At 41.4% G+C, this 23,156-nt stretch overlaps 2 protein-coding genes and 1 long non-coding RNA gene across 3 annotated transcripts; 1 reads left to right on the top strand and 2 right to left on the bottom strand.

Moving 5' to 3' along the window:
* Window positions 1-9,324: 9,324 nt before the first annotated feature.
* Window positions 9,325-13,660, bottom strand: SPTSSA (serine palmitoyltransferase small subunit A). Its single transcript, NM_001302174.2, has 2 exons — window positions 13,486-13,660; window positions 9,325-10,613 (listed from the first exon to the last, which is right to left on the bottom strand). Exons 1-2 carry the CDS (start codon window positions 13,586-13,588, stop codon window positions 10,510-10,512), a joined length of 207 nt encoding a protein of 68 aa, NP_001289103.1. The 5' UTR covers window positions 13,589-13,660; the 3' UTR covers window positions 9,325-10,509.
* Window positions 13,661-13,685: 25 nt separating this feature from the next.
* Window positions 13,686-19,018, top strand: LOC121111051. Its single transcript, XR_005860501.2, has 2 exons — window positions 13,686-15,415; window positions 18,129-19,018. It is a non-coding gene; the product is annotated as an uncharacterized LOC121111051 (long non-coding RNA).
* On the bottom strand, window positions 17,517-23,098 carry EAPP (E2F associated phosphoprotein). Its single transcript, NM_001197245.2, has 6 exons — window positions 22,987-23,098; window positions 22,371-22,552; window positions 21,080-21,178; window positions 20,601-20,724; window positions 19,769-19,888; window positions 17,517-18,137 (listed from the first exon to the last, which is right to left on the bottom strand). Exons 1-6 carry the CDS (start codon window positions 23,058-23,060, stop codon window positions 17,873-17,875), a joined length of 864 nt encoding a protein of 287 aa, NP_001184174.2. The 5' UTR covers window positions 23,061-23,098; the 3' UTR covers window positions 17,517-17,872.
* Between the last annotated feature and the right edge of the window lie 58 nt (window positions 23,099-23,156).

The raw sequence follows: 23,156 nt of genomic DNA on the forward strand, positions 1-23,156 counted from the left end.
AATGTTGTTTGTCCCAGAATAATTCTACAACCTCAGGAATTAACCTCAGTAGTGTTAATGGACATACTGGAGAATTCAGAATACAGGCAGCTTCTGGCAGATGGAAAACCTACTGCATCTCTAAAGGGAGGAGGAAAAAGAGAAGGTGGAAATTAAAAACCTGTCAAGTTAAGTTACCAGAAAACTACAAGACTAAATTATACCATCTAACAAACCCACTAACAGTACTAGAGAACAAATCACACCAAATCAATCGAATCTCCTTACATAACAGACCAGCAGGTCTTGTGGATATGGAAGAAGAAATAAGTGCCAAAACTCAGTTTCAGCTTTTGATGTTACCGAACATGACATTCTCATAAATGAGCTGTAGAAGCAAAGATTAAATCACACTACTACAGAATGGCTGCAAACATCATCAGTCCTAAGGGGTAGGTATCCACAGCTCCCTGTCAAAAAATGCATCAAACACGGTATTTCATGGACAATGGCACCACCTCCGACCTCACTTCATGCTTTTGTTAATAATTTGGACAATAGAATAAACAAATTGTTTGTTAAATTTGCGTATGACAAAGTAGGGAGAACTCCAAGTGTACTATATGTCAAAAAATCAAAATAAATTGGAGAAACAATCTGAAAGAAGATACAAAGTGAATAGGAACTTAATGTAGAATATTGAATTTAAATAGTAATGCCCAACTGAATTAATTTAAGACAGAGAATAGCTGGCTAGTTAACAGCACTTAATAGCATTGGAATACAATGTGTTTGTCACAATACATTTTCTCCATTTTATTTGGTACTGATAAGGCCTCAGCTGAGAGTTTCAGAAGGCTCTAAGAAGGAGTTTCAGAAAGCTCTAAGAAATTATTTGGGGTAGTTTAGCCTATAGGTTGTTGAATCCCTATGTCATCCTTCCAATCTTCAGGGATGCAAAACCTGTTGCAAAGAGAAAAGAAACAGTCTTCATACACACTGGACAGGACAGGTAGGAACAAGCTTAGATGGAATTAGGCCTGTGGTTGCAGATGAGGAAAATCACATGGCCTCACCCCACAGCAGATTATCTGGTTTGCTCCTTTATTTGTATAAGTACGTGATTAATATGAAAATCATCCTGAAAGACAAACGTGCAAAGGCAAGAATGATCAGAAGACACTATGACTCCCAACACTGTAGACAGTTCTTGGCCACAAAAATAGACTCTACTCTTAAAAATTGTGCATTGCTTTTTGCATTACTAACAGAGCTCTGCAAAAAAAAGCACAGCTGGACATGTGAGGAATCAGCTTCTTTCTTTCCACTACTGCAAGTTCCCAGTCTCACTGACCTCATGATGGCAAGAAGCATTCTCATTAGGGCACAAAACAATTGTGTCTTGGGCTGTCTTTTGTCGATGCTTTCCTGAGGAGGCTTGCTTGAACTAGAGGCCTTAAACTTGCAGCTCTTTTAAAGCATAGCAGTTTGATGTTCACAATCCACTTAATATTCTGCCTTGTTATATCAGTACATCAAGTGGATTCATTAAAAGGAGAGCTCCACCCACAACATAGAGGTGAGCTCTAATTCCTTGATTGCTGTCACTGAAAATGTAAGTCACTGCATTTAGAGCTGCTGGCAGGGGTTGTAAGGATGAGATGGTATTACCTTGTCACAGTAGCTAAGCTGTCAATGGGAAAATTATTCCCAGAGAAAAATTTTCATTCAGGAGTAAAGAAAAGCTGAAAGCTGGTGCATGTGGGACAAAACACACAGAGTGGCTTGAGGGATACTTAGCCTGAGATGTGCTATAAAGGAAGGTACAGCCTCCCTGATACTCTCCCCCGTTCCTTTATATGTGAAAACAAGGACTGGTAGCTGGGTTTCCTCAGGCAAGTGACCCTATTACTGAGTTTGCAACTTAAGTCAAGGTGATGCTATCTTGAGCTATCAAGACTAACCACATCCCTTACTCTTTAGGTTGGACATAGCGACAACAGAAATGAAAGTAGAACAGGTACTTATTTTTGTTGAGCTCTCAGAACCAGTACAGTTCAAAGATGCTGAAAAATTTGTCTCCAGCAGCAGCAGCAGAAGCACCCTCCTGCTGCTCCTTTTGCCTACTGCGAAAGGACAAAAAATATATAGGCTTGACCTCTGACTGAAGTGTTTTTACACTTAAAAAAAAAAAAAAGATGTTTTTTATGATGTGGGTTTTTTTGTTGATGAAAATCCCAGACTGTTTGTGAGACAACAAAGTATTCCTTTTTATTAAGAGGTAATTCCTCTTAACCACACATCATTCAAGAATTCAAAAAAGAACATCAACAGAAATTCTGTAATAATGACAAGGAAAGAAAATGTCTGCAATAACAGGTTCTCTTTCTTTGGTTTGCTCTTTCAGGCCTTTCATGAGAACAATCAGCTCTCATAAATAAGCTATTTTCAAGTTCCACAGGGAACAGCTTCAAATTGAATTAGTAGAAATCAGATTCTGCTTTCCATTCTCTTCTGGAACCAATACTTCACTGAAAAAGGAGATGAGACATTCTGATTTCTTAATAGCAGAGTCATTCATAACAATGACACTGAGTATCTACCAAAGTCTGGCTGTAGACAAGTATGAATCAACTTTTGAGCCCAGCAGATAACCCAGGAATCTCAGCACATGCATTCTGAGGAAAAAACGTTGCAACAATTTTGGACCACCATCAACAAAATCAGAGACAAGACCATAAGACACCAATTCAGAAAACAGCTAATTGAAAAGGAAAAAAATTCTGCTCAACTGATGGGCTGCTCAGTTTTTACAGGAAACAGACTGTACCATACTGCAGTCATTGCTTCTCCTGACCTTTTTTCTCCTTTCAAGCTCAGACAATAGTGCTTTCTGTTCTGTTTTTATTGGTCTCCCTAACTATAACTTTTTATTGACTTATAACATCATTGAGAGAAATAAAACGTAAAGATCACCTTGGGACCATATCATCACTGCTATCTAAGCACTTTCACTGTATTTTCAATCTGTCACCCCATGAGTTAAATTAGTTGACATAAACGAATGAATACATATAGTATATCCTCAGCTTCTCAGGTGATTCTGCCTAGCAATTCCCCAAACAAGCTGAATTCTGCTTTCCATATGCCCAAACTCAGAAGTTATTTTGCTACTTTCTCTCTCACCTTTCTTCTGGATCTAATATTGATTTCTCTGTGGGCACTCAAGCCCCTGTCATCATCTGCAACCTCAATTGCCACCAGTCCTTTCCTGTTTGCTAGCAGGCACAAACACAAACCTTTATATGTGGTTGTATACCATGTATCTGTAACATCATTAACATAAGGCTAGGCACTTTCTGGATAAACTTGTATAGCTTCCTTATATCCTTTCTTTCCCATGCAGAAGTAGGCCTGTGCTCTTAATAAGCCATGCAATATGTCCTTCTGAGGTCTGCTATCCTAATATAGGCCTGAAATTACCTGAGAAGGCACGGAGCAGTATAAACCACTGTCATGCACAGTTCAAAGGGTTTATCAGTAGCTGAATGAAGAGTTCCGATGTTGCTGAAATATCAGACAAAAGAGGTTTTCCCAACTGAACTGCTTCTTGTGACAGGTAAAGACATTCACAAACTGATGTAACCATGGGAAGCATAGATGTTGGCTTTAAAAGGAATATCGCCATCATCAATCAACTTACAGACCAACAACCAGCATAGCATTTGCTCCCCAGATCACAGTTACCAGCCAAAAGAACAAGGAATGAAACCCTTGAACTACGCCCACCCATGCATCTGAGCAAGCCTTATGATTTCCCAAAGATACAAGAAAGAATGACTGTGAGCACATGTGCACATCATATTTAGCAGAAGCAGTACTGAAAACCAATGTGCCATGCAGATGCTTATAGGCAATGCTGCACTGTGCAGAGAGGAGCGACAGCATCTTTGCGTGCTTCAGCTTGATTAGGATTTCTCTCACACACTTCCCTTCTTTTCAGCATAAAGGTGACTTTACACAATTTTCTTTCCAAGGAAATGCAGTGCTGCACAAACCCTCCTGCAGCGTACTTTTGGATCTCAGCACAAGGTGACATCACATGGCAGGCATACCCTACAGCCACATTCTGACCTGAAAAGCCTCGCTTCCACAGAAACTGTCTCCCTTCTGAATGTAGACATTCATCTTTCAGTGGAGACCACCATTCCACTTGAGTAGATACCAGGAATTCAGCAGACCATCAAAGTATGGCCCCTTCTTCTGTGGTCTAATACAGATAGACTGTGTATCTTATACCCTGTCAGTTTGAGCTGAGAGCTACTTTTTTTTGTCTAGCCTATTGGAATACTCTATAACTACAGGGGAGGTGCACAGAAAGACTTTTTATTATTATTATTATTATTATTATAAGATTAATGACCAAGAAAGATTTTATACAGTCATCCACTAATTCAATCCTGAGTTTGGAAAATATCTGATAATTATGATTAAATACAGTAGAGTGCAATACACCGGGCTTTCACTCCAAAATGCTACCTTAAACCAACGCTTCTGCAGCTTAAAGTTCCTAATTCATTAACTGTCATATTTATGTGAAAAAGTCACATTTTCATCAGGTCAATTTTGGGGTTTAACACAAGTATCAGCAATGGATTGTGTCAAATTTCAACACAGCCATCTGAAAACAAGGTTATGCTTTGTGCTGAGGGAAATAACTCTAACATTTGTCAAAATACTAGAAACACCCTTTCTGCGAGAGTTGAAGCTCCACAGAAACCAAAAGCCTTTAAAAATAATTTTCATTCCTCGATTCATCCTTATGCTCGGCCAAGGGCAAACGAAATTCTCATTTTCAGCCTCTTTCCTTTGATATTAGTTCCACCATACGTACCTTCCCTTTGATTTCACATAATGAGCCAAGTTTAGATTAGAATCACTGTAACACATTTAAAAATTCCTCCAGAATAAAGAATGCAATTAACAGAGGACCCTCTCTGCAAAGGAAAGTAGAATGTCTTTAAATTAAAAGCCATTAACAGACTTCAAAATGCCAAAGACCTACAGGTATGTAGAGTCACATGGTACTAAATGAGCAACAATGTTAAGAACTGTTGTACATATAAAACAAAGTCCCTGATATTTGAAAGGCTTCTTTCAAAAATATGGTATTTCCATTATAAGGTCTAAATACCTTTGTTTTAAATGCAAGTACTCCCCCTGTGAGCAAGCACAGCTCTCTGAAGTCTACAGGCTCACATAATTCACAAAGCACTGCTAAGAGTTTCACCAGCAACGCCACCTCAGGACAGCTTGACTTCCAGCCAAGACTGCCTCACAGCATTTTACATCGTGTTAAGAATTTAGTGATAAGATACTGTATAATGTAATTACCCATTCTACTTTACTGTAAGTACTCGTAACATTTGAGATACACCTACTGTCATTGCAAAAATACTGTGAAGAAAAAGCTTGACTTTAATGGCACTTTAGAAATTGAATCAGGGCTTGAATCTCTCAGAGGGACTGGATGGTCATCATTCCTCAGTCTTCAATTACACTATGACAGTTTAGATGGATGGAAAAGTCTTGTAATGATGCACTGAATTTCATATATTGAATTTGTTAAGAAAAACAGAAGAGTTTCTGCAGAAATCCCAGAGCAGGATATTTCACATCTAGAATTTAATTTCTCCCCATTGCATGGAAAAGAAGCTTGATCCAGATCTGAACTACGATGCCAGATTTTCCCCCTTAAATCATCCTAGTGAAAGGAAGAAGGGACAGCAGTTGTTGTACTCAGTTAATACTTCTGTTCAAGTCTGACCATAGCAGGCTGAATAGAGAAACAATGCAAATGACAGATGAAGTTTTATTCTTCTATCTTTAAAGGAAAAAAAGAAAGGAAAAGAAACAACCCTGGTGCTAGGATGGGCAAGAGTGGAAGAAATTGTTGTCCCACAACAGCAGTTGTAGAAAACATGGGCAAATTACCTCATGAAAAGGAACTTCTGACACTACAAAACTTTATTGGTGTCCCAATCCCAGGACATGCTGCTTTGGTGCTTTAGAGGATGCCTGTTTTCTCCTCAGAACTTTGCTCACAGTCCAGTAATACCACAGGATCACATCTCTTCATGGTGCGCTTGTTAATCTCAATACAACCTTTTTTTTTTTTGTTAGCCAGTAGCAGGTATCCCCTGTTCAGCATTTATAACACACACTTCCCTACTGCACTCAAATGAAACAGCATAGCACATCCTATCAAACTAATCGCACCAATTAGTTTGGTACAGTAATACCATGCCCCCCATTACACAATTAAGATTCAACTTAGATTCATCCAGGCAGATTCTGTACCTGGCATGAGGCAACCTCAGATCTATGTACAGTCTGGGAGACAAGACATTGGAGAGCAACCATGAGGAGAGGGATAAGGGAGCTCTGGCTGACAGCAAGCTGAATCTGAGCCAGCAGCGTGCCCAGGCAGCCCAAAGCCAACTGTACCCCCAGGTGAAAAAGGGCCAGCACGGCCACTGGGTGAGGGAAGAGGTTGTCCCGCTCTGCTCTGTGTGGTGCAGCCTCACCTCGAGCATTGTGTGCAGGTTTGGATGCCAGTGTATGAAGGATATAAAACTACTTGAGTGTCCAAAGGAGGGCTATCAGGTGGAAGGTCTACAGGGGAAGGCGCATGAGAAGCACCTGAGGTCCTGCGGTTTGTTCAACCCAGAGCAATGGAGCTGAGGGGAGGCCTCATGGCGGCTGCAGCTCCTCACAGGGAGTGGAAGGCAGTGCTGACCTCTGCTCTCTGGTGACAGCAGCAGGGGCCGAGGCATGGAGCTGTGTCAGGAGAGGAGCAGCTGGAGGTCAGGGAAAGGTCCTTCACCAGAGGGAGGAGCACATGGAGCAGGCTGCCCATGGCAGTGAGCATTTGGACACCGCTCTCAGATACTGGGTTTGGGTGGTGCTGTATAGAATCAGGAGTTGGATTCAGTGATCCCTGTGGGCCCCTTCCAGCTCAGGATATTCTGTGATTCTAATCTTACAACACTATAGTCCTTTCATGCCTATTTCTTTTTAATGTTTAAATGAATGCACAAACAAATAACTTTTTTTTTTTTTTTTTTTTTTGCTAAATTTCAGTGAGAAAGTCTTACTTTAGGATTCTCGAGTGTTTTCCTTCACAAAGTAGTTAAAAACCACACCCAAAAACAAACAAACAAACAAACAAAAACACCCATAACCTATCTCCAAATTAAGTGCTACACAATAACCCCAAAGAAACAAAGTTAACACAGCCACCAGAGACATTACAACTGAGTCTTGCTAGTCTTAGCCAGATCCCACCTCAGAAGAGTATCTTTGAGGAAGAAACTGAAAGAAGGAATCATCTAAGCAGGAGGGTACACGTTTTTATAAAACTGACTGATCTGGGACATGCACACACACACACACACATCCCAGGAACAGTTTCCAGCGAGATTTCATGCCTAAGTTTCCTCTTATAGCTACAGCAGTTCCTACCATGGGAACGTTTTTAATGACAACCCCTGCAGCATCCAGACATTGCACCAACCATAGGGGTGTGTGTAGCCAGCCCTGGAGCAGGCCAGCAGGACAGCTGAGCCCCAGGCACAGTACGTACCACGGTAGGCAGGATACCAGCCTCTGGTAGGGGCCGTCTGACGGAGCTGGTGTTATCAGCTGTGCTGTAAGAGTTAACACATTTTTAAACACATTTTGAGCAACTCCAGCTAAATCCCAGGAGCTATTGTTGTTAAAAGACTAACATAAAGCTAGTTTGAAGGCTCAGATTTCCACACACACCCCTCAGATACTTCTTATGATTATTTTTTCTATCTGCATATAAAATACTGATGGCTTGGCTAACAACATCCTTTTCTAAACAAAAGTATAATTGACCTGCTTCCTCCAAATGGAATTTAAGGTGCCTCAGCTTGCAAAGAAAAAGCTCAAAGTATGTAACATGAAGGAATTGATTCCCCAGTTAACGTGACATTAAAGCAGACTGCACTGGGGAAACAACTTCATAGCCTTAGGATTCATTTATTATTCAAATGTAATGATGAATTAAATTTCTACCAACATCCTCACTTTAAAAAAAAAAAAGAAGAAACACTCATTTTGCTTTGTAATTATTGCACTTAATCCATTCTCTTCACTAGATCAGCTCTACAAAAACCACCCTGTAGATACTTTCTTCTAGAAACACCTCTAGAAACATACAGTATTTTGTTAATGAAATGATTTCATCTTTAACAAAGCATTTAGAGCCAAAAAGAACAGTCCAAAGCTTCTAAGAAATTCTTGATTTATGATTTAAAAAAATACTGCTAAAAAAGATTCCTCAAGTTAGCAAACTGAATCCAAGTAGGGTATCAATCAAGCCCACTCTAACATAATGCAGGTGTTTAAAGGTTATGGTTGCCATTTTTCTCAACAAAAAGCAGACGGCTAATAGAAGTCAATACATCAAAGCCCTTTTATAAAACCTTTCGGAATTAAAAATCATTTTTAACATTCATAATGCTACAGCACAGAGCTTTTTTTGTTGTTTTGTCATCATCCCTCCCCCCCGCATACAACTAAAGCCCTCTCTCAGCAGTAATTTGCCTCAAACACAATGTGTAGTTCACAAAGAAACATCACGGTACCAATTTCAGCCATGGGCAGCACGAATTTACAATACACTACTTCAAAAAGAGATTGCTAACTCACCATTATCTCAATTTTTATTTTTAAAATACTTATGCACATGTGTGGATGCACTTTAAAAATAAAACTGCCTGTGTTTACTCCACCAACTTTAAATAAGGAAAGGCTGGATTACATTTACCAAATCAGTAATACTGCTGCTTGGGCCTCTCGTGCAGACATGGGATAAGTGAAAGATGGCAATTAAAAGTTTAAGTAATTTTCACAAGAAATTCCACCCTAAGCAAGGCACTAATTTAGTGAGAGACCCACCAATGGCAGTAGAGCTATGGTTCACCTAAGAAGGCCCACTGTTTATAGCTTCAAGACGATGACAGAGTTTCCATCAGAGATGCATGAAGCACTGAAATGAAAGAAAGGCTTTTTCTGTTCCATCTGTGTGCATTAGCCATATAAACCTAAAAGACAGTGTATTTATAGAACAGTTTAGTTGTACAACTTAGGTAAAATTCCTCATTATAAAAGAAGTCGCATAAAAGATGTAACAGTACATGTTATTATCGGGCCACTAAATCACAATTCTTCGGTCAAGTACTAGTCTTCCTTTTTTTTTTTTTTTACAGGTCTGAGAAAAGTAAGCAACATTCAGAAACACACTAACTGCTCAAAGAAAGTTTTGCAGCAAAGCTCTGCTTTTAAAGTTTTATTTTTTAAACCAAAAAAAAAAAAAAAAAACCCACGTAAGAAAGTTAGGTTGTCACCATCTTACATTTCAGTATACAAAAATGAAAAAAATCCCTATTAAAAAAATAAAAAAAAAAAAAAGACAGGACTTCAGTCAAGTTTTCAGCTACTTATTGCTGTAGTTGTAACTCGAGTCCATTTAAAACCCTACGTTTTGGTCATTTGTAGAGAGAACACATTTGGAACGCTAGCAGCGATAGAAAACCCCTTTAAAACATAGGCTGTTACACTGTCGGGTGAAAATTAGCAGAGAACCATCACCAATGGAACATAACAAAGCATTATGTAAAAGTACAATTTAATCGGTTGTTAGAAAAAGTGTTGGTTTAAAGTACTATCCCAAAGCTTTATGTGGGCCTATGTCAGCAAAGTGCTTTTGTTCCCACTATGAAAAGACCATAACCACAGCACTTCAAACATAAAGAATGCAACCTTCATTGCTACAGTGCTTTCTCTCTCTCTCTCACTCACACTCCTCCAACACACGGAGCGCAGAAACTCAAAATAATTGCTAATTCCAAATTCAGGTGATATGCACAAATATACTGTTGAACAAAGTCTGGACAAGAAAACAGTACACCTGAGTTCAGTCATACAAACTAATTTGTGTAAATAGTGTTAGACGAATATATCCATGTCTCTAATATGAATCTAGATGTATTTTCTTACAAAAATGCATTGATAGAAATACCCAGGCAAATACATACCATACAATAGCAAAAGCTTTAAGCCCCATTTAATTAGATGATTTTCTGATTAAAAATAGAAGGCAATTAAGATTTACTGAAAATTACAATTAAGAAAAGCTTTCACAGTGCAATATCGAAACTGTCACAAAGTTAAGAAAATACTGATATCAAAGTACAATCACAATGTTAAGGTAGACAAAACTACTATACAAGGGCATATCTTGTAAAATCAAAAGGAATTAACACAACAAAGGGGACATCTTGTGCCCCTGCTCTACACATTTCGTTTCCTAGTCTTGAGAATCATCATTGTGTCTTTCCTTTTTGGACATCGGTAGAAGTCTTGTTAAAACTAAGAGGTTCATTCTTCTTTGTTGACCAGATTTCAGAGCATGATTACTTCTTGCACATACATTCTTCATCACTGCACAATTTCAAAGTAGTGCAATATTGCCATGATGTGCTGAGGCATGAACACGTAGCCCGTGTACAGTGCCATTCCAACAATGGAAACTAGCATCGAATCTGAACTACGGTTAAGGAAGAAAGCATTTGAAACCGAAAGTACATTACAAGTCATATAAACACAGCATTACCATTTTTCCATTATCTATCTCATAACATTATATTTGTAAATCCTAAGTACTAACTGTATTCAACAGTTACAGCTGTAGGAAGAAGCAACAGAACACTGGAAAACAGAACACAGGTAGGGGTGATAAGCTGAATTACAACAGGACGCTTTGCAAGATATCCACTGCCTTGGAATAGACACAACAGTACAGACTGAAGCATGGGAAGGGAGAAGAAGGAACTGAAAATGGGCACTGAGGATATATGAATTATGCACACATCCTCCAAGGTATTAAGCAATATCTGCAGAAGCCAGCACAATCAGTCAGGCAGAAAAGTCAACCATCGGGGGGAAAAAATATAGAGGCAAAAACAAAAGGATTATATGAATACCTGTACTGAGTAAAAGCTGTTATTTGTGCATAGCCTACTCACTACTAAGCAGACAGCATTAAATGTTGATATCAACTTATTGGAACAGAATGACATAGTAGATTTATCATTCACAAAACATCTGGTGTGAAAGTTGTACTGCAACCATAAAGCCAGGAAACCAGTGTTCTCGAGGCTTTAAGTCACTACGTCATTTTGTTTGCCGCTCTATCAGCTCAGACCTTTTCTCACAGACAAGGAGCTCAATGTAAGTGCTGACAGTACTTAGGAAAAAAAGGCTGCAAGGGTAATGAAAAATATGGGTGACATTGTGACACACACCTTTCCAGATACGTCAGTCACAACGCCTCACAGGATCAGCATGATTTGGAGTAAATTTGTGCACGTAAAAAAACAGATGCTCACTGGGTATTTTACTGTGGCAGAGATGCAAAACAAACCTCATATGAAGCCATCTGCTAAGCAGTCTTAAGATGATCCCTTCATTTAGCTGAACTCCAAATGGAAACCAGAAACTCAGAGAAGTCAGATAGCTTACACTGTAAACATACAACTAGACCTTTGTCACACTCCAGGATTCTCAAGGCTTTATCCACAGAAACTACACCATCAGACTACTCAAGAATTAGGCCACTCAAAGTTCAAGACTTCAGAAATTCAAAAGTTGTACTCTCAACAATAACCTGCAGAGATTGAGAAACACTATATCAAGCTCTGAAGATTAACAAGCAAGATAACACAGATAAGAGTACTCAGTTTCCACAGGTGAAACCAGAGGAGCCGTGCATGCTCCGTAACTCTAAGAAATGAAGTTACCACAGCATGCGCGCAACAAAGGCTCTGTGACTGACTTCCCCGAGATAGAGCAGAGGTATATGTGGTGCTTATTAGACCATACCAGCTTCTGGGTGTATTTTTAGTCCCAGAAGATTGCAAAACGCAGGACGCTAAAATGAAGGTCAACCCATAGATCTACATTCCAGTATCAGTGCTCCCAGCACTTCTAGAACACAAGAGGCGGGAAAAGCAGCCGGCAGGTCTCTGCACTGCCAGCTCCAAGGCCCTGTGCCTGTGTGGTCCTTGCACAGTCCCTGGCAGACCCGGCCCACCAGCAGTGACAACATTCCCTCTGAGGACAGGGACAGTTCTGCTCACCTGACACTGCAAACAATACATGGGACACTCGGGACATTAATTTAAGTGGAGCAACAATCACTTCACTGCAAAACAAGCACTTTATAAAGCAAGTAAACATGCATACACATCTGTCAATTACTTAAATGTCTTGCCCAACTTAACACAAAAGGAAAAATATATATATTTATAACTAACCTAATAGTAAGGAAAGCAAAAACAAAGTGTTTTCAGCGATACAAACATGGCATAAACAGATGAGGGTGTTCTAATCAGAAACATGGTATTTTGAAACTAAGGACCACTGCCTCAATAACTGTGCACAGTGCATCTTTAAGTATTAGAAAGACAAAAAATGACTCCACTTTTACCACGTGTACACAAGAAAACTCTCTGCAACCTGTAACCAGCTGTAACCTGGGAAACCACTCTTATATAAAGTAGCTTTTCACTGTTAAACCCCTCTTGACAGGTGTAAGCAGTGCTAGTGTTTTGGTTAGTCTGTCTCTGTGCCTTCCTGCATTAACTGGAGATGGCTCAGGGTAATTCACGAAACATCATTTTAACTCAAGATCAAAACAGCCATGCTTGCAAAGAACACCACCTGTGATAAATAACAGCCCTTAGGAGACCGCAGTGCCAGTCTGACAGAGCTGGTTGAAGAAGCTCACCTAGAAGTAGTCTGCATACAGAAGCCTCCACATTAGCACCTATCCAGTTCTTCCACTCCAGAAGAGCCAAACAAATTTACCAGCTCAAGGATTAAACGCTCTTCTAACAAACACCGTGTGACAAAGCGCAGCCCAAACCGAAGCTCCTCAGGTTTTGCAGCACACACATTTACTTTCTACTAGACAACAAGACAGAATTCACGAAAGACTTGTGCTGAGCAGAAACCTCTGGGCTCCAGTGGAAGTCAGGGGACAAAAAACTACCGCAATTCTACCGGAGAAAAAAAAAAAAAAAAGACAAAAAAAAAAAATAAGCACAGCAGAAAGCATGTCAGGATATAAACCCGGCCCCGGGCAGAGGCGATCGGAGCGGCCAGATGCCCGTGACAGAAGGCACACGCCGGCACTAGGGCTCTTCCCTGACTCCGGCCGCGCTCCGCCCGTGCCGGCTGCAGCCCCGCCAGCTCCCCGCGCACCACTCCCAGGGCCCCGCCGCCCCGGCCGGCCTCGCCTCGCCTCGCCTCGCCTCTCGCCGCCCTCGGCTACAGCCCCAGGATACCGTCCGTAGCCCACCCGGCCCCAGAGCTCCCCGCCCGGCAGGCCACGCGCCGCCGGCAGAAGGATACTGAAGACGGTACGCTCCCAGGGCTCCAGCATGTACAGCGCGGTGACCAGCAGGTACTGGTAGTACAGCCACGACATCTGCTTCCAGGCCGAGCCCAGCGCCATGGCGCGCACCGCGCTCTTCCCACCCGCGGCCGGCCCCGAGCCGCCTGCGCCGGGCCCAGGCCGAGCGGAGACGGGGGGCGGTGGCTGGCCGGGACCCGCCCTCCCCCACCGTCGCTGCCGACTGGCCCCACCGCGCGAGGCCCGGCCCCGAGCTGCGGCCTCCCGAAATGGAGGCGCTACGAGGCGGGGGCCGGGCCGGCAGCGCCCCGGAGCGGGCGAAGGGGGGTGCGGACGTTCAGCGCCGAGGCTTCCGCGCACGTCGTCCCCTGGCAGCAGGGCGGGGGGAGCGTACCCTCAGCTCCCTCTCCCCTCCACCCTCACGGCGTGTGTACGGTGCTGGCAGTCAGTTCTGGAGTCGGTTTCAGTGGCCGTGAGGCTGCCCGTATTCTTGTACAAAACAGTCTCTGCAGATCCCAGGAGAAGCTCGCTTCACATAGTACAAAACCCAACCCCTCTCACGCACAGCAGAACGCGCTGATTTCCCCCTACAGAATAAATCAGCTCTATGTACGAGCCCGTGCCTGATGAGATCACATCACACGACTCTCCGTCACCATGTGAGCAGATCTGAGTCATATCTGGAAGACTGCTGCACACAGTCTTCTCTCATCCTGTTTCATTTAAATGGACATACTGGGTGTTAGAGATCCCCTGGAGACTGCGCTCAACGTGATTCACCAGAAGTGTGTTAAAGGATTCTGCAGAAGGCTTCAGTACCTTTAGTATTCAGAAGGCAAAGCCCGCTCAAAACCACTGCTCGGATAAAGGTGAACTTACAGTCTGCCAACTTGGACTGACTAGATCAATCCCAGAGGAACAGCAGAAGAGGCAAAAGATCAACTTTTTACCATGACACTTGTTAACTTTGCACTTCTGAGAGGTGTTTGAGGCCAGACGCTTTAGTGTTAGAAACTTCTAACTGCTATTTTGACTTTTTCCTTACCTAAAGCCAAGAGATTGGCCTGGGACCACACAATTATAAAGGCCACTGGCAGCTTACAACTGAGTTTCACATGCGATAGTTAGAACTGAAACCCAGTGAAAAGCAACATGTGGAAATCAAGCATTGCAATTAAGCCAAGTACAAGGTACAACCAACCCCTGTGCGCTGGAGCCAGGCCACCAGGAAAGGCCTCACACACATGCACCACAGATGAGAAACTGCTGCCAGCCCTCTGCCATCATCCTGCTCAGTAAAACAGCTTTAGGTTATGTCAGTTCTAGTGAAATTCTAGTCTTGCAGCTGCCTCACATCTAACTTAACCAGTGCTGTTAGCACAGTGGAAAGCAAGGAAATACAGTCACAGGAGGGTGCTCATATTAATTATTTACAGAGCTGCGAATTGCACCTACAGCACCAGGAGAGAACTGCAAAAGAAAACTAGCTGGCAGAAACAACCAAATTATATAGTAATTTATGTGGAAAGATCTGATATGGGATTTAATCCAGCCAGAATACATTCAGACATAATTTATCTGGACCAATTTGTTTCAGCATAAGAAGAAATGAGTGTATTCATACAATTAATACCCCCACATAGCTGGTTACAGAAGCTGTTGGCCCTACCCAAGACAGCTGTTGCTTGTTGTAATTAACACTGCTTGAAAGAGCTACAGCCATGATGAAAGCTACCTTTCTATATAAACACATAAAGTCCAAGGATAGGTGGAGTTTTTAGCACAACTAAAGCACTATCCCTTTCACAGCTGCAAGAACAGTATCGATATGGAGCAAACATGTCCCAGTCTTACCTGCTCCCATTCTCCCTGAGAAGAAGGACTGCAACTCGCAAGAAGCAGCAGCAAGCACACGAGATTAGAAGAAAGGTAATGCTGAGAAGCATGCCAGCTTCACGATTTCCCGCCACATCCACCAGCTGTTTGTCCAGGCCCCTCACACCTTTTCACTTTGGCGCATACACAGAAAGCAACTGTTGCTGGTTAGCCCCTTAAAAAAATGGACACTACTCCTCTGTGTAGTGTCCCATCCACCCTACTCCTGCTTAGGGATTGCCATCAACTATTGCTCCTCCTGCTACCACTTGCACTGTCTTTTGAGCTCCTGAACGACATTTCTCATTCTCCTGTTTTCAGCAGCTCAGTGCAAAGATCTTACTTTGATGCTCCATAGCTTTCGTGCATTACCTGGACCGTGAAGACAGTTTGCATCGAGGCCAGTATGCCCTGCAGCACAGAGTATAGCCCCTATTACATCTGCTCCTCCACAGTGTTACAAAGAAGGAATAGTTCTCAGTTTCAAAATTTTCCATATATGCCTCCAGGCTTAAAGCATGTAGTAATAGTCTATCCTATTTTAGATGGCATCATTTCTGACAACGTGCCAGTCAGACCGTAGGTAGTAAAAATGATACAGAGATCTAATCTTAAGCAGATCCCATGTTTCAAAACAATTAAAGCTCAATTTCAGTTGTAGGTTTGATGTACAGAGAAAGGTACACCAACCTGACCAACAAAGTGTTCAGCAGATACCTCAATAGTTCAGTGCTTCATAAAGCAGTAAAGTTTCTGCTGATGCAAAAATAGGAAGTCAAGGCATTACGGTAAAAATGCACACGTATTCTGAGCTGCTTCCTGAGAAACAAGCAGTAATTTCAGGATATTCCTGTTCACCATACCAACATGGAAGTCAGCATTCTTCTGGATACAATAAAGACCAATTACAATATTTACTCTTCTTTCAAGCTCAAATCTGTCCTAAGGCTTGCACAGCTTTCAAAGAGTAGCAGGACTTACTTTCTGTTTACTGGAAAGTGCAGTCTGCATTTAACCCAAATCTTACAAGAATGCATGCTCTGTGTTTCAGTAAGACAAAAATTTTGATGGCTCCTATTTTCTCCATCATCAATAACAAGTGATTTCCTTGAAAACTGTAAAGAAAAAGGTGGCAAAGATTGATATTTGTACTAAATTCCTTCAGTAGAAGTTAAATAAATCTTAAATTCCTTAAAAACAAAACAAAACAAAACAAACCCATGAAGACAGCCAATATCCAAAAAAGCAATTAATAAATATCTAAGTGTGCAATTGCACTGGTACCAACCTATGGGATGCTTAGGACGCTAAGGTTTAGGAAGCACCAGTCTGCATTTCAGAAAGTTGTCCACTACGCTGTGTGATACTTAACTAGAAAAGGAATTTGCTTCCAGCAGGTCCTTCCGAGTTGTGGCCTAACCCATAACTGCTATTCAGGCAATGACAAAACCCTAAAACAGCTTATCGACTCTCTTCCTCCAGTTCCTTTTTACATCCTGCTCCACCTTAGCTTGCTATATCACTCACCAGGTATTCGTTTATCACAGCTTCCTTCACATTAATCCCCAGATACATCTAATAGAAGACCCTGATCATTTATCTTCCTCACAACGTAAATCCTCAAATTTTGGTGGGCAAACCAGCAGCAGACTCTGGCTTACAGCATTTAGTATTCAAAGGGTCAAAATGTTCATCAGATTTACAAATTTAAAACAAAAAACAAAACAAAACCAAGAGTCAATGTCACCTCTCTCTGTCCTTTCTTCTGTCTGCTGCAACATCTATGCAATAACAAAAACAAACAAACAAACAAATAAATCAGAACAACCTGACAGGTTCTTTTCTTCATACATTTTTACATTAAAAGTTCTGAATTGCATTATTAAGCATTAGTATGTTGATTTAAATGACCCATGCCAGAATCATCCACGCCAGCAAAGTTGATATAACCTAATCTTCCAAACTCTATGTATAAAAAATTACAGTTTTGAGCTATTAATGAGCCACAATCCAAATATAATGACAATTCTTTCTTTATCTTAACTATGTTTGTGCAAATCAGCAAAGAACGCCAGCATAAAGGAGCCCAAAATCCTCACTGAGAACTACCAAGTTTAACAGTTCCATAGAAATGACCAATGCAGCTAGGGAGAACTAGTTTATGGGGCATTTATTCTAAGCAGCAGTTCTAATATATATTGAGGTAATGGACAGTACATACACAGGGAATGATCATAATACACAGATCTTACACTGTATTTACAAAACATTAAGTCCTCAACAATGCAACCACCTGACAGTGTAAAAGAATATCGCTCTCAAATGCAAGCAGTTAACAGTATTCCTTTCATAAAAAAGGAATACAGCAATAGTGTCAGAAGTCCAACCACTATAAAGTTCTCTGATAAAAATGTACATTTAGAAGAACATATTTTAAAAAGACTCAAGTGCCTGCACTTCCAAGACTTCGCACAATCTTAAACAGAGCACTTTTTTTTCTGCTTTTGCATATTAGCTGTGGCTGGCTAGAACATTGAAGAAGTGAAAAACTTCATCTTTATCCATCACTGCCACCTCAGTTGAACATTCAGTACATAATACTGGATGATACACTTCCTCCTCTTCTTGATTTGACTGTGCAGGAGTAGTTTCTTCGCTGTGCTTCCTCTTCTTATTTCTTTTCTTTACCTTCTTTCTGTATTTCAGAATCTCCTCTTTGTTAACAAAGCAGTTCATCACAAACATGGCCCTGTATTGTGTTTTGTAGGATTCATGTCTACGGAGAAGAGGAGAAAATGCAAGTCATACCACTGGTAAAACTCTGCTTCCATGAAATAAGTTATCACCTCTGGGAATCAGATTCAAGATAGTAAGTGCCACGCCAAATGGCTGAAAGCCACATAAATATGAAGTTTTATAAACAGAACAACAGTCCCAACTACAAAAACTCACAGAAATAATTGAAGCCGTCTGTCTCGCTTTTGAGGAGCATATTTGAAAACACACTGGTTCTCACTGAAATTGTGTAGTACCAGGCACCCCTGGAGTGCAGCTTGGTACTACACAATCATGCATGGCTGTTTAGAGCTAATGATAGGTAGGCAAAGATCTTGAAGTTGCGAATGCAAGTGACTCAAATGCTGGTATTTATAGCCTGAAACATTTCAAGCCTGAAATTCTGTATAATAAACAGTGACAAATCACATTTTAAAAATCTTGTCTATAATAAAATACATTTTTCAGCAGTCATCTGTATATCAACTGCACAGCTGTTTATTAGAAGCTGTACTTAGCAAATTTCAGGTCTGCATTAACACATCTCTGCAGCTGCAATTTCAGAGCAGCCTAAGCCGGCATAGTTGACTGCAGAAGTCCTCTCTTGACTTTCAAGGCTTGTCTAATGGCATACTGGGCTATGTTAGTTCTTTGAGCCCACAGAAGACCAGTCTGACAACAAAAATGGACAGCCTTCTGTCAGCTTAGCAAACTGAAATACTTAACTATAGAACAGAGTCAAGGAATACCAGAACCAACTAAGGAAAGAGAGCGGGAAACAGCACCCAGCACTGAGATGACTTCAGGCTGCTGGGGAATTTCACCTTCAATCAGCAAAAGTACTCAATAAATTAGAGGTAGTTTATTCCTCACTTCACTGAATTTCGTTTTCCTTTATTCAAAATGCAAAGTCTCCTCTTCTGCCCACATGAGCAGTACTAATCAGGGTTGTAGTGCAGTGAAACACCGGAGAACAGCGAAACATGCTATGAATTCACACCTAAATGCTTTCCAGGCACTACTTAACGTAACTATACTCAAAAACACAACTGCTAGTTCTCAAACCAATAAATAATGTACTGTCTTGATTTTGCTCAATCCTCTCCTAAAAAAGACATTTTAACATGAAAATAATAGTTACATTGAAATAGCTATTCCTCTAACCATCAAGCCAATGTAATTAGAAAAAAATACATATCACAGAATGGCCTGGGCTGAAAAGGACCACAATGATCATGTAGTTTCAACCCCCCTGCTATGTGCAGGGTCACCAACCACCAGACCAGGTGACCCAGAGCCACATCCAGCCTGGCCTTGAATGCCTCCAGGGATGGGGCATCCACAACACCCAAAATGAATTTCTAGTTTAGTCTCATTTTTTTTAAACATGTTCCTTTATCTACTGTGCTAAAGTTCTTCCTTGTTCTTCTTCATCTCCATGTTACAGGTTAAACTGATCACCATCATTCTTTTAAACTGGTATTCACCCATACACCTGATTCACATATAGCCATCTTCTCTTTATAAACTCCACCTTGCAAGACAGAATTGAATGAATCATTGAACACACTAAAACTGCAAAGGACTGAAAGAGAGACATTACAGAAAGACCTCTTATTGTTCACTAATTACCTCTGACAGTCCAGGCATAAAGTTGTCATGCAAGCAGGACAATTCAAAACAGCATCACTGTTTGGAACAGATGAAGGTTTTGTCTGTTGTGGCTGCAGCACTCTTCTTTGATTACGGTACCTACCAAATGAAGTGAGGAAGGATAAAAAAAATTATGTGAAATTACACATCCTTGCCCATCAATTTAACCTTGAAATATTTTTTAAATTAAAATATATTGGTAAATACCTGTCTCCTTCTCAACAACTTTTCACTAACTGAAACTACACAAATATAAGCATTATGGGGAAAATCCATACATAAGTATTTTTCCATTTCATTTGCATAGAGGATTTTCATCCAGAGATATGTATACACTTGATGTGGATTTGTGCCCAATAATCATTTTCCTGGAGGAGACAGGTATCTAAAGAACAGTCTCTGTGGGTAACGTACATTGATGTGCTTTTCAACAGATTTATGTCTCTCTTCTGCTGCATCAAGCTTTTTTCACCCTTCAAAGAAACCTCAAGTAAAGCAGCTCTGAGCTGTCCCTATTACAAGTTCTTCATCACCATCATAGTTATTTTGATAACATCTATAGACAAAACTGGCTTAGTGAACCAGGAAGCTTTGATTTTGAAAAACTGCAAGTTTTTAGCATTCTGTCACTTTAAAGAGTCCATTTCCATTACATACATGCAGAAATTTTACAAGTTTTTAAATTCCCTGTGCTGTAAATCCTAAGGCACTGAGTGAACTTGACAGCATAGGGTTTTTCTATATAGTCACCATGTTTACTGGAATTTTTCAATTTATGGTAAGCATCCTATAATTATTTACAGTTTCTTACCTCCTCCTCTGTGAGTCTACCCACTCTTGGTCTCGACTGTCTTCTTCTGGGTCATATAGCAGCTCATCATTGGTAAGAATCCGACGTTGCTGATGTTTTCTTTTTTTCTGGACATCTTGCATAACTGTCGAGATTTGGGCAAGCACAGGTTCCATCAGTTAGACATACAATGATTCTCCACTCAACTGATCAAAAAGTAATTTTTTCAATTTTCATTTTCAATACCTGCAACAAATGTACATTAACTCGTAAATATCTAGCTTATCTCTCCTCTCAATAGACCACTCCAAAGGATTAAAGCACTTTACACACATTGGGATATATCACAAAGCTGCAAGAACTTTGTTGAGATGACATAGGCTGATAACTGCCCCCAAAAGGCCCTCTTCAGGAATAGCCTCTGATGCCCTGAGTGGATTCCACTGAATCTGAGATACAGTACTACTCTGAAGATGCTGTCTTCTCTCTCAGTCCCTTACCCGTTTTGTCTTCGTCTTCTGAATCAGAGTCAAAGTAAACGTCATCATAGTATTTTGAAGTGGTGGCAGATCCAGCCTCTCCAGTGCTTGAAGAAGTACCTGTGTTAAATTGAAGAGAAAAGCGGTAAGAACATCCCACCAAAAGGATAACATGCATACAGCCCAGAACAAACCCTCATTTCCAAGCTGCCCTACTCAACAGCCTCCCAGTTTATCTGTACGCATTAATCTGCAGCTCTCCCAGTTTATTCCCATGTCCTGATAACAACGTTACTCATGTTATTTAATTTACAGGTAAAAGAAATATAAATGTAGCAAACTTTCATAAACTTTGATTAACATAAAATCTAAGGAGGAAAAAAAAACAAGAACACAACTACATCTCATACATTCTGTATGAACTTCATACAGAAGTTCATAAAAGGCTCAGATCAATTGCCAGTCACATCTGCCACAGCCAGTCTGCACTAAAAGTCCCACTCTGCACTGGGTGCATGTAGTGGTGTAGGTGCCTGTTGTTAACTGCAAACACAGAACTTAAAGATCAAGTTTGAGCACTAACACAAACAAAACCATTGAACCTGCTGAATGCAAAATGAAGTTCCTACACTAAAATAAGTACTACATCAATACTCCAGGAAATTAAGAACACTTCACCAGATGTTTTGTACTGGGTAAAAAGAACAAAAGTTCTTCAAATGCCAGAGCAATCTACAGCACCCAAAAACAGTATACAAAGTCCAAAATGGATAAATCGTTGACTCAGTTTCGCTACTTGATGCAACTTATAATTATGAGCATTTAGGGGATTAATATTTTTCCTGACTCTTTTCCCCAGCCGATTTGGGATCTTAACCCACCATACGCCATTCCTTTCAGCAAGAATGTGCTCCAAATGTTGATAGCATCCTGAGCCACTGGACAAAGACTGAAAACTGCTTGAAAGGCTTCTAAATACACACGTGAAAATTACTTAAAACAGAAGCTACAGAGACACTGGGGAAAAAAGAGGGCTGATCATACAAGGAGAAATCACAGTGAAACAGGAAATCAGGGGTTCAGAAACAATAAAACCAAAAAACTTAGAATGGATGAAACAGATGCACTCAAGGTGCCCAAGTACCCATTTCTGCAGGACTAAAGAGCTGTTTAAAGACTTCTCCAAAGGTCTCAAGCAGTACTAACCTGCCACCACAAACCCCCCAACAGCTGTAAGAACACATCAACTCCTTAACCGGACACCACTTAACCCTCAGTCTCACAGGTGAGCAGGTGTTTAAGAATGATTTACCCATTTCTGGCGATTTCCATTTGCCTTCTATGTTTCTCACGGTGGTGTTGAGCTCTGCCTCCATCTCCTTCTGGAACTCATCGTCGCTGGAAGATTCACTCTCCCCAGTCAGGCACTCCCGTAACAGCTTCCGCTTCTGGTCAGGAGTGCCATGTAAAAGCACATCCACCTCATCTTCAGAGCTACAAACATTGAAACATTACACACCTAATTATTATCAACAGCTCACTACACTGACTAATTAGGACAACCACCAGCTGGGCTAAGTGGAAATACCGAGAAGCACTTATCCGTGTACTTATGCGAAATCCACTGAGATATTTTATTAGTTTATCCAGACTATGGTTTTAATACAAAGGAGCAACGGACTGAGCGCAGCCTGTTGCTAGGCGCCAGCAGCACGGCTCTGGGGGCTCCGCGCAGCACCCGACAGCTCGGCGTGTTGGGGATTACAAGGGCAAACACCCGGGCTGCAAGGGATCGCTGCCGTGACTTGTGACGGACGGACCCTTCACAACCTCAGCGGCCTCCTCCGTTACCGGCAGCACAAGTCAGACCAAAACCTGCAGCAGAGGAAAGCGGCAGCCCCCAGCCCGCCCCGGGAGCCGGCCGGCACCTGCTGAGCGCTCGCTCCTCGTCGCTGGGCTCCTCCACCACATACGGGTCGTCTTCCTCCCGCAGGCGGCTCATGGCGGCACCCCGCCCCTCGCTGCGGGCCCGCTCCCACCACTTCCGGGCTCCGCACGACTTCCGGCGGAAGCAGCACGGCCCAGGCCCAACCCCGCT

This window comes from Gallus gallus, chromosome 5 (genome assembly GCF_016699485.2).
Source record: "Gallus gallus isolate bGalGal1 chromosome 5, bGalGal1.mat.broiler.GRCg7b, whole genome shotgun sequence".
Lineage (NCBI taxonomy): Eukaryota > Metazoa > Chordata > Aves > Galliformes > Phasianidae > Gallus > Gallus gallus.

Coding starts and splice junctions, on each gene's coding strand:
- SPTSSA (NM_001302174.2), bottom strand. CDS start 13,588: ATGGCGCTGGGCTCGGCCTGGAAGCAGATGTCGTGGCTGTACTACCAG. Junction 10,614..13,485: donor CTGGGAGCGTACCGTCTTCA/GTATCCTTCTGC, acceptor ACCGTAGTTCAG/ATTCGATGCTAGTTTCCATT.
- EAPP (NM_001197245.2), bottom strand. CDS start 23,060: ATGAGCCGCCTGCGGGAGGAAGACGACCCGTATGTGGTGGAGGAGCCC. Junction 21,179..22,370: donor ATGGAAATCGCCAGAAATGG/GTAAATCATTCT, acceptor AATTTAACACAG/GTACTTCTTCAAGCACTGGA. Junction 19,889..20,600: donor GTAGACTCACAGAGGAGGAG/GTAAGAAACTGT, acceptor TTCATTTGGTAG/GTACCGTAATCAAAGAAGAG.